The following is a 15,646-nucleotide window of genomic DNA, read 5'->3' as shown; positions in this document are numbered from 1 at the left end:
ATCTGCAGTCCTCTAGTTCATGGAGTTTCATCGATGTTCATTGCTGCATTTGGTTGAATGACTGGACTGGTTCCAGACGTACTCTGATTGCGCACCTAGTTTTTAAAGATTATAGCCCTTGATTTTTTTCCTCTTACACTCGCTTGTGTGCATCCATATTGAACTCACTTGTGTGCATCCATATTTGAATGTAGTTTATAGTTTTGTCAACCCTCTACATTTTATATTTGATAGGCCTCAAACAGTCGCACTAAAGCTTCTGTGTCATGTGATCACATGCCAGATGATGATAAGTATGTTTTGAGAAATGACGTTTCCACTGAGACATGCTCATTAGAAAACTAGAATTTCATCCCATGTTAATGATAGATTTTCAGATACAAATCCTATAGATCATTCAGAGAAAGCACATGACTCTGCTAAGAAAGCATCATCTAAGTAAGTCTATCTATGAAACTTATTATATTCTAAAAGGTTTTTCAGGAAAAATTTCAACAGGTCTTGATAGTCTTAATGTTTAATAATTGACTGCATTATCGTAGGATACATCTCCTTGCTCGGAATTGTGGTCTTTTGTTCTCTCCCCACCACGGATAGTTTGATATTAAATTTAATATTTTCCCTTTATATTGGTACGTATGCATATTTTGTTAACCCAATCAATTGCACATTGGTAGCCCATGATATGGTATGGTTATGTTGAGTTAGAAGGCGATGGCTTCTGCTATATGTTAACCATGGAATATTATGGTATATATGCTCAATTGATTGGCACTATGGCATTTAAAAGTCAGTGTCATTCATCTATTGCTGTATTTGTTCATCAGGGGGTGTTGAATATTGAAATTTTGGCTGTCAAATATTTTTCGAAGTTGTCAGTTTAACTAGTTTAACCAAGAAAACTTTATTGATTAAAAAAAGAGCACAATTGGTACAAAATATTATTCAATGCCCACAAATGCTGGTGGTTAAACCTAAGATTCGCTTTATGGTTCAGTTTGTTTTAGGATACAAAATTGTTCATTTTATTACGTAAGATACTTGAGACTAAAAGCTGGCCAATTTATTCGCTACAATAAATTTTCATTCATTTTATAACAGAATTACAGATGATGTGAAAAGATCTGATGTGAAAAAAAGAGGTAAGCTAAGATAGCATGGGTTATTCAGATACATTCTCACCTTTGTTTTATAAAATACCTTTGTTTTATAAAATCAGAAATGATTTCCTGGTGGGAATGAATCTTTTTCCTTTCTGCTAGGCCACAAATTAAAATGATTGGTTTCATAAGGCATTAGGCCTATGTATGAATGTGAATAGAGGTGTTTCATTTTTTAGCCAAAAATAGCTCGGTTATGGATAAAGAATATCTGGATGTTGTCAAACAGTTTCTTGAAAACCCAATGCATCCAGATGTTAAGAATTATTTTCCCAACAGCCAAAGCTTAGCCAAATTCCGACATCAGGTAAATGTTCTCGTTGTGAATGCTTGACGACTTGTATCACTACAATTTTCTCATAATAGAACTGATTTATGAAGTGATGCTTCGTCTTATTTTGCAGGTCAAAACCAAAGGTTTTACTTTAAAAGAGGAGGAAAACGGTGATAAGAATGTAGTTGCACCATGCAAAAGTGATGTACGTATCTTACATGGAAAATATCATTTTATTGCAGTATGTACAGAAGTTATTCATTTGCTCCAAATGGGTTGTTTCAGGTTTCAAGGAAGCTCAGAGTTATCCCTTTGGAAGATTTTGATCAAATCATATTATCCTGTCACGAGGCTATTGGGCATGGTGGAGAGAATGCTACATTTAAAAAGGTAAAATTATTCCCTGAGGTTTTAGTTAATCATATCTTTAATCACTTATTCAAAAGATCAACTTTCAGGTTCAAGAAAACTACTTCGGTGTCATTCGAATTCATGTAAGGAATACCTTGAAAAAATGCAAAGTGTGCACACTGAAATCATCGCAAACTGGCAGAGCCCCAGTCATTCCGATCATTAGCCAAAATGTATTCGAAAGAATTCAGGTAAGACATAACTTTTATTTAAGGTCTGAGTACTATTATCGTTAATTCATACATGTATATTCATTTCAGGTTGACTTGATTGATATGCAACGTCAAGAAACAGAAGGTTATCGCTTCATATTGCATGCTATTGACCATGCCTCCAAATTTCATTTTCTGTGGCCCTTGAAGGGAAAATTTGCGACTGATGTGAAAGATGCTCTCAGGATCCTATTCAGTTTTACTGGGCTACCCAAAATTCTTCAATGTGATAATGGAGGTGAATTTTCTGACCGGGAACTGGGTGATCTTCTGTCTGAATGGCCCTCCAGCTGTAAAATTGTCCATGGTAGACCTCGTCATCCCCAGAGCCAGGGCTTAGTAGAACGGGGTCATCGTATCGTGGCTGATAAAATTGCCTCATTCAAAGCGTCTTTCACTGGAAAAGGAGAATTTCCATGGCATCATTATTTACCACGAATTATGTGTAAGTAAAATTGAACACGATATCTTGATTAATTCATAATATGCTTCCCCTATATGCTCAATGTTTTTTGCTTCTTTAGATATGATCAACACTATGTATTCCACACGAATAAAATGTACCCCCTATGAATGTGTGTATGGGCAAAAACCCCCAAATATTGCACTTCAGGTAAAATTTGTAGTTACTTCAGCAAATGGTATTTATATCATTATTCAGTCCTTATAAGAAATTGTATTTGATTTCAGTCAAATGAACATAATGACGAAGAGGAGGGCAATGCAGAAGTATGTACTAATACTCACTAAAATCTATTTTAGGGCAGGGCTGTAGGAACCGGGGAGCCATGCCCCCCCCCCCCCCATTTTCTGACTCTTGCCTATGACTTCCTACATGCCTAGGGTAGGTCTCCATAGTACCTAGTGGCAGAAATGGTGAAACTGTGAGCTTATATCATTCCTAATTTCAACCAGGAAGTACTCAGAATGTACCTAAATGATATAATTTTTCAAAATTTTATGACCATTTAGTGCTTTGTGCCTGCTACGCCGTCATTATGGGCCACAATTCGTTCCTATGGCCCTGTAGGGTGTAGTAAGAAATTAAGTTTCAAATACAGTAGTATCACAAAGTCAAAATACCTTTCAAAATTAATCAACATCTTGTAAACAGAGCCAGGCTGTAGATATTATCTTAATGCATGTTTTTTTTATAATACTTTCCAAGTATCAGTAATCCATATTCTTTTTCATAGGCCTTAACAATTCAGAGTGATGAAGATATTACGGTGTGTACATGCTTGATTGATTATCTTGTGTATATATTCGATTTAATTTTAAATACAAATATGTCTATCTCATCTCCTGCAGAATAAGGCTCATTGAAATCTTGTCCTGAGGAAAGATAACTGCCAACTTGCATTTTATAAAGGGATACTTACAGTATTTCATTAATGTAAACTTTGTGGCATTTCTAAGAGATGTATATTTAAAAAATTAACAATTTTTCAAGTGTCAGAAAATCGACATTTATTGCAAGTGCAGTGTTTACCAATTTTCATATCTGTATATCACTCAACTTTTTTCAGATGGAACCAAATGCCTCAACCACTTCGCAAGTAAGCCTTTTTAACAATGCACAAAACTTGTCACTTTGCTATAACCTAAACTCTACTTACTACATTTGGCCTTATTTTAAGCTGGCTAACCAATGCACCACTTCCATTCTAGGGATTTGATTTTAGTGAGCTGCCAATAAAGAGAGTTAAGGTTGCTAATGAGCTAGCAACTAAGGAAGCTCACCAAAAAATTAGGATGGCTGCTAACCTTGCCTCCTTAAAAGGCGCAAAAAGGATGTTGAAAAGGGGATAAAAAGAACAACTAATATTCAAAGTTGGGGATTTTGTTACGGTGAAAATTCCTGAGCAAGACCACCACAAAATAGATCTACGTAGACTCCCTGGTGTGGTAGTCCAAGTGAAAAAGTTTAAGAATGGAAACTTTTATATAATACGGTTTGTCAGATAATTTCATAAATCGTAAAGCAAAGTCTTAACAGCTCTATTCTTTATTCTGTTAATCCTCATTTTAAGAACCAAGTACGGAGTCTTAGATGTTGCCTTGCGAGCAGATGTGCTACAACGGTTTGTTGGGGAATTTGATATTCCTGTCGCTGGGTGGGGATCAGTTCCCAAATTGCCGATAAGAACAGCTGCGATGGCAATGTCACACTCTTTGAAACCAGCTAGCCGATGCCACTGCAAAGCAAATTGCTCGACTTTAAGATGTCTGTGTAAGAAGAGGGGTGAAATTTGTACAGCTAGTTGCCACTCAGGAAAGTCATGCGAGTAAGTTTACATTGCATTCTCCATCTTATTCATATTTTATATAGTATGTCTTATTGGTCAGTCGATGTGATTTTCGCTTTCAATCATCTAAAGAAGAATTACATGTATTTGATATCAATCTGTGATTTTTAGAAATAATCATGTTATGAACAAAAATACAGAACAGTTAAACGTAAGTAATTGGTTATATTTTACAAACATATAACGTACTAATATAGTCAATGGTGTTTATGAAAGCTACCTACAGATTATTATTGAATAATTTTATGATAAGTTTGAGACACTAGTGTATAATTAGCAAACGTTTGTTAACCAGTTAATAAGACAAACAGAAAAGTCTTTGATGTGATCTGTGACTAAATACAAATATCCTGTACATAGAACTTGAAATATGTTGATGATTAAATGTGAGATATTAGCATTATATTTGAAGATTTTTTTAATGCAACCATTTCAAATCCCTATAATATACTTGATAATGTTCCCTATAATATTAGTACCTTTACACATTTTGTAAAACACAATCAGAAAACGTAAAATTGTAGCCCATGACTTATTCTATGTTTGTGGTGAGTTTCGCGGACATTGGTTTCTATACATATTTACCAGGGGCATTGAATATTGAAATTGTCAGGTTGCAATGCATTTCACTAAGTGGGTATGGTGTCACTGGACCCCTGGTTCATTTTCATTTGCCTACAGTGTCAGTCCCTTGCGGTTCACGATTCGGATTCATCGGAAACAAGTTTTGAAATGCTGTAAGTTTTTGGCCAGGAAAATATCTTACTTTATTTATCCTAATCATGGAACATTTAAAGTTGATAGTTAAATTGATGATTTTTCACCATTTTAGGGATGACTTAACTGTACCCGAAGAGATCAGACATTGTGTTGATCAAATCGTCAATGAGGTAAAGTTTTTAATTGTTTCTGTTTTTATTAGTGTATGTGTTCTACACTTCAGATCCATATGAAAGAATGTTTGAAATATGGCGCTTAACAATCAATTTTATCATTCATTCTTGTGTCAAATTAATAATAGGAATTGAATTTAATACATTTAGTCATTATAGACATATTACTTTTGCTGTTCCTATCAAAGTTTTGCTGAATGCTTTTTGCACTGTAACATATTAATGTGAATCATCATTATTATTATTATCAAAGGAGTATTTTGAGATGATTTGCATATGAACATGATCTTCGTTTGATTCTTTCTTTTTTATGCAGTATCAGCTTGATGAGTTAAATATGAATGAATCGTAAGTTGATGCATGCCATAAATGTATCAACAACTTTGAAACTAATTTACACATATATTTCCATTTCATTTTTTACCAGTGTATTGTGTATTTTTCTTTTAGCCTAGTACCAGTGAAAAATAAGAAACAGAACAATGATGATGGACATATTGAAAAAAGAAAAATTTGTAAAGAGTAAGTATTAATTGTGCAGTGGATACCAATTGTAGTAAATTTAATCAAATTTATAGAAAATCAATAACTCAACAAACTCTTCAAACTAGATGGTTTACATTCATGCTTCAACATACGTATGCAGGATTGATACCTAAAACCAGATGTGTTGTACATTGACTTAAAAAATGATATTAAGTTTTATCACTAAGTAATTTGGGTGAATTCTTTGAAGGGAAAATATAAACGAATTCTAGCATTGATTGAGTTTTGCTATAGCATTAATGAGAAAACTAGATCATTAGACTCTGGACCTTGGAAATCGGTCAGCATTGCTAAGTATCTCCTAACAAGGTTATCCTTACACAGCACTATATCAATGACTTTGAAAATCAATACATTATTTTATTTCTTTTGTTGAAAATTTTGTCCACTTTTAGAAGAAGAACTTATCGAACGGTCTCCCAGGTATGTGAAAAATCTAATAAAGCGCCATATGCGCATGAGTTGTGAAAATAGAAATTGATAGTGGTATGGTATGCTTTATTAATGATTTAACCCCATTTGTCTGAAGTTAAAGCGTACAAATGTCCAGAAAAGAAGGCAAAATTTCGATATACTGCGTAATTTAACGGATGAAGACAACAAACGTCCATTATTGTGCTTTTGTAATGCACAGAAAAATGAGTAAGTGATCAGCAGCATGAACATGAAAGAATGGTAACAATGGATAACTAGCTTTTTGGGAAAATGATTACCGAAAAAATAATGATGACTCTTGTGGTGAAGTTGGAACGTTTTGTCATCTTTGCAGTAATTTTGATCTTGATTGACTTCAAGATGTAGCACATCTTTTTATTGTCAACATTTACATGACTGAGCCAAAAATTTCACTGAAATTATGCATCAGAAAGCTAGGAGTTGGTATAAAATGTCAAAGGTTCTTGATTGTTGAAATTGTATATTAAAAACACCCTAATGATATCATTTTATCTACATGTCTATGTGAATGAACGACCCTTGAAGAATGTTGTGTTTGGATCTGCAGAGGTCTTCACCACTCATGGCGCATATTAGCCCTTTATTCATTCTCACATGTGCTTCACCTTACAATCTCCCCCCCCCCACATAGCTTATATGTGACTTATTATGGTTGTACTTCCAGTCAAGACCAATACAAAAAAAAGTAACTGCATTATATTACATTGCAAGATATGTTATTTCTTTTTTACCTGAAACAAAACCACTTAAACTCTGAATCAAAGGATTTAATTTTATAATTTCTTTTTGCCTTCATTATTGTATGAAATTCAAACCAGTATACCGTTACTGAATATGATACATTGAAGATATCAATAATTCTTAATTGAAAACTATTCACTCCATAGATTCAAAAACTAACTCTCTTCTTATTTTATAGCAACTATCATGTTATGGAATGTTTGAATGTAAGTTGTAAATGGCTCATTCATCCTGGATGTGTCGGTCTGGAAGAAAAAGATTGTCATTTGATTAGAACATACACATGTCCCATACATATCGTCGAAACAAAGCTCAGTGCTTATAATCAGGTAAAATCATATATACGTACTACTACAAACTGTCCATCATTTATAGCATCAACCTATAATTGTCAAATTGATCCTGCCAGTAGTTATTCTACAGAAATGTCTAATTTGGTCTCTTTGCTTTTGTTTCTTCTAGGTCAAGGAAGAGGTCAGATTGTCCATTACTTCTGCGTGTATTATCTGTTTTTCCAAAAGTAGCTCGAGGTTATTAATCTTAAGTTCATGGTTAACATTACATTTTGTAAATTCAGTTTCTTTGATGCTTACATGTTATGTATTTATTCATTAAATTTAGAATGTCTGATAGCATTGTATGTATGATTTGTTCGCAAAAGCTGAATAAACTCATTGATGATGAAAACGATGTAGACGATTCAAGAATGATTCCTTTGTCATATTTGTATCGCAGCAATGGGAAAGTGAGTATATATGTCTTGAGCCCTCAGATGGCTAATCTATAGCCAACTTCAGTATAGCATAGATCTTCTATTCCTACTTTCTATTATTGAATATTAGTTAAGATCATTAAACATATCGGTTTCAACTAGTCAGCAGACGGTGTTGCTGCAGTCTTTCATAGATTTTGATCCCATTGAGCAGTGGCATGGTGTCCCGTTAATATGTCTATAGGACTTTCAAATGTACACCACTCCAACTCTCTATTATACTTTCAGGTTCTCCTTGAGCTCAGATATGATATTGAGAAGATATTCAGTCTACCAAGCATGTAAGAACAAAGTTTCATGACAGGAGATTCTGAAAATTTGATCGATTTGGCTAATTTTTGAAAAAAAGCATCAGCTCATGTACATCTAGGGATTTAATACAGATCTGAATCTTGACCATAGTAGCGACCCATATTATGGATGAATTAATAATCAACATCCATAATTTCTATGAATTTCTGATCTAAAGCTTAAGGCAGAAAATGGAGGTGCCAAGTTCATGTAATCATCATCTGATGGACTCTAGAGAAATTCATATCATTATGACATCCCATTTGTGCCATAATTTTAGTTTCTCTTGTTATTTGCAATTGTTTAACGATAAAGATAATTGCTTTATGCATTCAGCTTGCAGGAGGAAAATATTTTGTCTGATAATGCGTATGGTGCTGGTGTTGTCGAAAATAATGTCAGCTGTGTCGTTCAACTGATTGCTGAGTCACTTTTTGTAAAATTTACAGTACATCCAATGTAAGTTTACTCAAATCACATAAATATTTGAACACTCTCACAGATTATTTTGGTAAAGCAATGTTTCGTACTACTGAAAGAGCATGTTGCACTCGGTATTCAAGTTCAAATATTAAAACATCATTGAATAAAACATTATATCTCACGGTTTGTTTGTACAACCCTCCAATAATTTAACCTTCAAAATACAGTTGGGTCAACAGTACAAATATTTGCTTTAAAGCCGTTAAACTATCATTTTCAGAATGGTGTATTCTTACTCACAAATGGAAGTTCCATTCATGGCACCAATTCATTTAGTATCCAAAATTCTTCAAAAGAGATTAAGGTAGGTATTTCATTGCATTTGTAAATGATTGTATTAAAATTTCAATTCCTGAATCCCTGTATGACTGGTATACCAGTTCAATGTATTTAAATTTTTGTCTTCACTCAAATGTGTTTGTTAGGTACAGATCTAGGATTCCAATTTATACATATATGGATAGATAGATATGAAGTTTTTTCTTATTTGATTTCTCTCATCTTTCAGTTCTTCATCAGTACGTGCAAGAATAAGGATACGCATAATTAGATCCCTGGTGGCAAGATATTTTGGTATCAGTGATAACCAAGCTCATGAAGTCTGTGCTGCGACGTTAGGAAAAAATACAGCTGAGCGGTACAACAGATTGGCAAATTTTAAGATTGAAAATTACAATATAAGGCCACTTAAAAGTTGATTTGTAGATTCTCAGCAATTCTGCTGACATACGTCGTTAAGTGTTATCCAATATCGTTGACGGAATGTCAAAGTCGAAGAGCCTCTGTGAATGGTTGTAATATTTTGTCGATAGAAATTACGTCCGCATCAGGATATTTCCTTTTTAGCCCACTTGAGACTTAAGTCCCACCAGATTATTGTGCTCACTGTTCATCCGTTGTCTATCTTCGCATTCATCCATCCGTCCGTATAGGGAATATGGCATTGCTGAACTTAGCACTTACACACTTTTGAAGTTTTGAAGGGAGATTTTGAAAACGCTTTAATCAATTATCTTGATATTTTTTATTACATTTGTATCGCTCAAGGGCTCATCAGAATTGGACTGACCTGAGATGGTCCTCCTGTGGCCTAAATTCATGTACATGTACATATATATATTATTAGTAGTTTAAACAGATTACTTATAGGGATTCATAAATGTATTACCAATGGACTGATGTCTACTTGTATGTATGTATGACACATTTTTAAGGCATGGAGGACGGCCATTAGACGAATACTTGATTTACCGCTGCGCACCCATTCTCGATTACTACGAACATCCAAAGTATCAAAAAACTCTTTCAATATTATTTTGAATACTTGCAGTTATTTAGCTGAGTCAGGTAGTGGGTCAGTATGCTATATATTAATGCAATATTAATTTTTATCTTGCATTACTAAACCAAGATAGATGGTCTCACATGCCTTCTTCCATGCCTCCTGTTCAGACTAATGACGTCCAACAAGCTGTAGCTACTGGTATACGATTTCATCAATTAATTCTCGAAAACCGATGTGCATGAGAGAAATATTGTACAGAAGATAATCGAAGATTGTATTAATTAGCGTTTTTTTTATATATGTTTTTGATACGCTGTATTAGTTTTCATTCCTTAATAATGCTTTAAGTGGAAAACCGATAATTCTGTTTTTTTTATAATAAATTGTATCGTTTTGATATTTGAACTGTTTAGCTTTGTGGAACTTATATTGAACTCTTTTGCTAAGTTTACCTCGTCAGTTATTCGTGCATTACAGTGGAACCTCGTTATAGCAAACTCGAAAACAACGACTCATCGGATATAACAAATATAGAATTTTGTCCCAAGTAAGAAAGATAACTATTAATTTCATACTGGATATAACGAAACGAACTATCGGTAATAACGAACATATTTTCTGGTCCCATGAACCTCGCTGTTACGAAGTTCCACTGTATTATAGAATAAACTTAGTAGACGTTTTGATTGGATTTTTTGTTTCAGTATTTAGGGTCCCCTAACTTATGTCATTGCCTTCATCTGCCGTCTGGAAATTTACTCTGGAACTTAATTCACATGCTACAGGGATGAAGCCATGCATAATTTAAAGCGAATCCCACAGAAATAACGAAAACGTCCAAAACAAGGTCCTAAAAATGTTTCCTTGAGCTAGTCTTTTACTCGAGTGAGCAAGTTTCTGTGTGGTTCTATGGTTAAACCGATCCTTTTGTATTCGTGTGAAATATGGGGATATGAAAACCTGAAAATCTTAGAATGGTTCACCTAAGTTTTGAAAGTATATACGTCTTAATAATGCGACACCAAATACATGATATATGGAGAGTTAAATATATGTGTATAAAAAAACCGTAAAATCTGTGAACTAACCTTGTTTTTGAAAATGGGAAAATTTATCTAGCAAGATATACCATAGACTTCAGTATTTCAAAAGTTTTCAATCTTAAATGATTAGCTTGTATAAAAGGTATACTGGAAGAATGTGGAATGGTCGATGTTGGGGCACACCAAAATATCCGAATATTCAATATGTTTAAGAATCTATTAAACTACGACTAACCGACCAATTTATTCAACATTGGAATTCAGACTGCTTAACTTTTTCAAAAGCCGTAACATATCTTGAAATCAAACCAACTTTTAACCACAAATAACTAGAACTTATCTTTTTAAATTTATTTTGACAAACCCAACTATCCATAATCATGAACACGCTTTTTTATATAAATGACAAAAAACACCCGGTACGTTAAGTTATTAAAATATAAAACAAGATTAGTTAAGTCCGCTGCACACGGCATAACAAGACACATCGAAAACGTTTTTCACGAGGAAAAAACTTTTTTTCGGTGCCTTGTGCAGCGGACTTTACTATATGTATAAAGTTTTAAGATGCAATGTGGTAAACCACTAAAACTTCAAACGCGAAATAAGCCTGCATTTATTCACTCACAAAAATGGTGTCAGTCATCGCTGTCTTGAATATGAACTATTTAATTTTCAGCCTATTTACCATGTTGACCGATAAATATCCAGACTTTTGATCCTACGGTTTGCAAAAATTCCCTCAGAACTGCAAACTGCTGAAAATGTTTGTCGTGAATCTCATTGACATGAAGGTTACTTTCCTCCAGCCATGAACCTACTTTGCGTGCCTCTGTACCGAACCAAATATCAGGGTAGTTCATTTATATCAAGAATAAGCAAGCAAATTACATATCAAATTTCATAGATTATATTATAAACCAACCTGGGTTTTTTGAACAAACCGTCTGTGGCTGGTGATTCTAGCTGTGAAAACTACTTGACTATAGGTCATGCAGGTGCAATGAAAAATGAAAGTTTGGGAATTAAATCCTCGAATTATGGTGGGAAAAGTCTACATCTTCCCCCAAAAATGACTGTCATGTGTCTTGATTTGGAATGTTCTTAATTTTTACCATATCATTCACCTTGTGGAGGCATATTTTTGACCCAAACAAATGTGTAGATAACTATTGGTCCAGCACCTTAAACTTTCCTTTAACATTTAAAAATTTAGAAAAATTGTGCTTGCCATATAAAATTCACCAAATTGATGCAGCCAATGTACTTTATGACGAGTATCGAAACGCTGTATCATTTTGATCTGATGTTTCTAATGAATGTTAGGACCAATTGAACGCCTAAACTTGCGGTTTTTAAATAATCTAATTTAGAATGCCGCAATATCTATTGATTCTTTATCAACGCGCAATGGATCCTATCTTAATCAATCCAATTGCTTAAAGACAGGCTTACTAGCTGGGCCTGAATATTTAAATTTCCTCTATCTAGCCTATGTAACTGTTATTGAACAATCCTTCAAACATGGATAAAGCCTTATGTAAAATCTTAATCATTGCAATTAGTGTAAAAAGTCTTACTCTTCAAAGGTCTATATTATCACTCAACTTATTTCATGAAATATTAATAAAAGAAATCATAGTCGAACAAGGTTCTTAATTTTTCAATGTGGGTTTTCCTAGTCAGTAACCTGATCCGGGCCTAATCATTACACCGACACACACTTATACTACAGAATATATAGCCCACATTCGATAATGACAATGGTTTTCTATGATATGGCTGCTTCTTTCAGGACCCCATAGCGATCTGACTTCAAATTTGAATTTTGTTTTAGTTGTGATTTTGTTATGGATTTATCGATCATTCAACTCTAGCCAAAGTGATGTGATATGTAAGACTTGTCAAACTTTTACGATCAAGACTTTTAAACTGAACAAAGAAGATATCATATCATATTATATATACATGAATAGATGGAATGATAATGTAGTAGTTTTAAATGTTTCGTAGCTGCTGTCCACTGACCACAGATCAAAGCTAATTGCCTGATATGAAATATATTTTTGTTATAGAGATGTAGTAGATCAGTGAGAATTCAAACTTATGGTTAATTTTGAGTGATCACAACGCTAACCAATAGAGAAAGCTGTAAGGCCTAAGGAAATATGCATTAAGTATAACATATCTTTCAATATAATGATGAAGTATTCAACTGGCCATCACAACAATAGTTTGACTTATCTTATTGAAAAAACCGGAGTGTTAATGGGAAAACCTTGAATTCGAAACAATTCCACACTCAATCGTTTACTTTGAAAACACAATTTGCATTTTGTGGACATGTATTTTTTTCTGCACCAAAAGCATGAAGTATATTATCTTTGCTTGTAAAAATTTGAAATTTTGGGGAAGATTTTTGGCCTCGTTAACCTGTGAACACGTCCTTCGTATATTTTCTAAGACCGACCCTTGAAATAATGCTGAGAGTTCCGAGGATAATTTTGGTAGGATGTAAACTTAGGCTGCTTCGTATCCGTGGAGGGTTGCTAATACACAATAATCATAAGTACCATGAGATTCGATAGAATATCGTTTTTCAATCATACGTACACGAATTATCGCGATATAAAGATAAATAATATGTTCATATACTTTTTACGTCTTATACTGTATATTTCTTCAGTAGTATAAATAAAGAGGGGATCAGCAGGCCACCTGAGACCATTCCACGATCTAAGGTCAGTTGCCAAAAGTTAGTAAGTTTACCAGTGGATAGTTAACATTTATATTGACAATTAAATTTTTATTGCTAAAATAACTTTGTACTTGTTGACTCAAAAGCAGAGAATTGAAAATACGATAATACGATACGAAAACTCAGTGTACAAATTCAAAAAGATTATCTCTAGTGAGAGATCGAACGTTGTGTCGTAATTTTCTAATGATAAAACATGGTTTGAAATTTGAAATGTGTACATAGTTGATCTTTTTCAGTGTATTTAGTCATGTATCATATTGGATGATGGTTAATTTAAACTATCTTTTGAGAAAAGGGTCCCAGAGCTGTATCCTTTACTCCTGTAATAGAGGATGCAATCTATTTGCGACAAACAGCTATTGCAAATAGCTAGAAAAGGTAACGATAGTGCATTGGCAAACTTAGAGCAAGCGCACATTGGTTGTTTAGGTTTTTCGAAGGGGAGAATTTGTGGGAAAATTAATCATTACTAAGATATATTCGTGGCGAGCTTTTCCAGGGATTTAAAAAGTTGAGCTGTACACAAGGAATTTTGTGTAGTCCAATATCCGTGATTACCTCTGGCGTGGAGAGATACAATCTAAAACCAACCCTAGAGTCAAATATTTTACCACAATTTTTTTATGATCAATAAAAAGATTGAGTAATAGACATTCAAGCAGTATTATCTAAATTCCACTCCATTTTAAACTCATTCATCTCTACACAAACTCCAACTTGTTGAACAGTCCACATTAAAATTAGGGACCACTATTCTTGCTCATCTACACTGGCTACCAATCTAACAAAGGATTAAATTTGAGTGTTTGATGTTATAACAATATCAGACTGAAGTATGGATTCGGTTTCTACTTTTTAATTGAACATTTATATCACATATTTAACATTAATACTATGTTTAAAAAGTTATCAAAGACATTTGAAAAAAGTTTTCTGAATTCGTCAACTGTTAAACTAGTAACAACCAGATGTGTTCCCATTAAACCACCGACCGCGAGCCGAGTCGATGTGAGATGTGCCCTACACTGAAAATCTCAAGTGCTATAGAACCGGTTTTTTAGGTGCCTCTGAATGTCGGCCGTTAAAAAACTGAACAATTCCCATTTGGAAAGGGCCTACGTAGTTAGAGAAAATTCAAGATGTGTATATCGTGTGAGATACAGGCTCCATATTTCATGTGCGTTTGGAATTAAACCTTGTTTATAACGAAACACGCATGTATTTATGCTATTTTAGATTTAAAAAGAGCGCACGAAAGTGTTTCATGAGACCCGCAAATAACGTCAAGTTATTTATGCATTTTTGATTTATATGAATAAATTTCGCTTCGAAATCTAAAAATTTCTCAGGTGGATTATTCAATAAATTCACAACAGTCCACTATGGATTAGTCAATTCGCCAATCGTTCTTTTAAAGATCTTTCTTTCTCGAAGAAAGATTTTCTTAAAAACTTTGATTATGGCGAATCTTTTATGTGTCCGATAGTTAAACCTTCGGGTATTATACTAGAACACAAATTTTTAAAGATATTCATAACATACTGAAGGATATCACAGGTTATACCCGAACATATGTAGTTGGATAGATCTTTTTGTTTCGACTCGCATGCAACAGTAAAAACGGTACTTGATATAATAAGTGAACTTCATCATTGATATTTTCACTAATCTACTTGAATTCCAAAAAAGAACTGACAATGAAAAAGGGTTACAGCTGTGACTGATATCGCTCCAAATTTCAATTCCTATGAACACTTTTAATATAAAGAAAACTATTAACGAAACAGTTTTTAGAGGCGAAGAATCCGCGTTACCATCGAATTTTCAAAACTTGAAGGAATGGTTAATGCCTCGGTGACCACTGGTCTAGTACGCGGTTTTCTGAAATGAAAGTGGCCAAGTCTAAAGAACAACTATTGTATCACATGATTTCAAATATTAGGAACCCAATGCGTTTAATGATTTAATTAATTGGTATCGCGCAGATTGGTTGAAAGACGGGTGTTAGT

At 33.8% G+C, this 15,646-nt stretch overlaps 2 protein-coding genes across 2 annotated transcripts; both read left to right on the top strand.

The window, feature by feature from the left end:
• Window positions 1-234: 234 nt before the first annotated feature.
• On the top strand, window positions 235-3,870 carry LOC141914706 (SCAN domain-containing protein 3-like; the record flags this gene model as incomplete). Its single annotated transcript, XM_074805976.1, has 13 exons — window positions 235-293; window positions 370-438; window positions 1,102-1,142; window positions 1,340-1,467; window positions 1,565-1,639; window positions 1,720-1,824; window positions 1,893-2,036; window positions 2,106-2,502; window positions 2,582-2,670; window positions 2,748-2,786; window positions 3,254-3,286; window positions 3,587-3,616; window positions 3,729-3,870. Coding segments are annotated over 13 exons (1,350 nt in total), but the record flags the coding sequence as incomplete, so codon positions are not given.
• Window positions 3,871-3,882: 12 nt separating this feature from the next.
• LOC141914708 (uncharacterized) lies at window positions 3,883-10,185 on the top strand. Its single transcript, XM_074805977.1, has 16 exons — window positions 3,883-4,012; window positions 4,091-4,345; window positions 4,478-4,517; window positions 5,048-5,103; window positions 5,199-5,256; window positions 5,576-5,607; window positions 5,710-5,781; window positions 6,201-6,228; window positions 6,335-6,447; window positions 7,181-7,331; window positions 7,465-7,532; window positions 7,624-7,747; window positions 8,003-8,055; window positions 8,402-8,524; window positions 8,769-8,852; window positions 9,057-10,185. Exons 2-16 carry the CDS (start codon window positions 4,215-4,217, stop codon window positions 9,244-9,246), a joined length of 1,323 nt encoding a protein of 440 aa, XP_074662078.1. The 5' UTR covers window positions 3,883-4,012; window positions 4,091-4,214; the 3' UTR covers window positions 9,247-10,185.
• Window positions 10,186-15,646: the final 5,461 nt, after the last annotated feature.

Source organism: Tubulanus polymorphus, unplaced genomic scaffold (genome assembly GCF_964204645.1).
Source record: "Tubulanus polymorphus unplaced genomic scaffold, tnTubPoly1.2 scaffold_89, whole genome shotgun sequence".
NCBI lineage: Eukaryota > Metazoa > Nemertea > Palaeonemertea > Tubulaniformes > Tubulanidae > Tubulanus > Tubulanus polymorphus.
This window is presented reverse-complemented; position numbering and strand designations above follow the sequence as displayed.

What these genes read in the sequence shown, in the direction of transcription:
- LOC141914708 (XM_074805977.1), top strand. Translation starts at nt 4,215, where the DNA reads ATGGCAATGTCACACTCTTTGAAACCAGCTAGCCGATGCCACTGCAAA. An exon ending in TGTAATGCACAGAAAAATGA is followed by an intron (nt 6,448 to 7,180) that starts GTAAGTGATCAG and finishes CTTATTTTATAG; the next exon opens with CAACTATCATGTTATGGAAT. An exon ending in AAATTTACAGTACATCCAAT is followed by an intron (nt 8,525 to 8,768) that starts GTAAGTTTACTC and finishes TATCATTTTCAG; the next exon opens with AATGGTGTATTCTTACTCAC.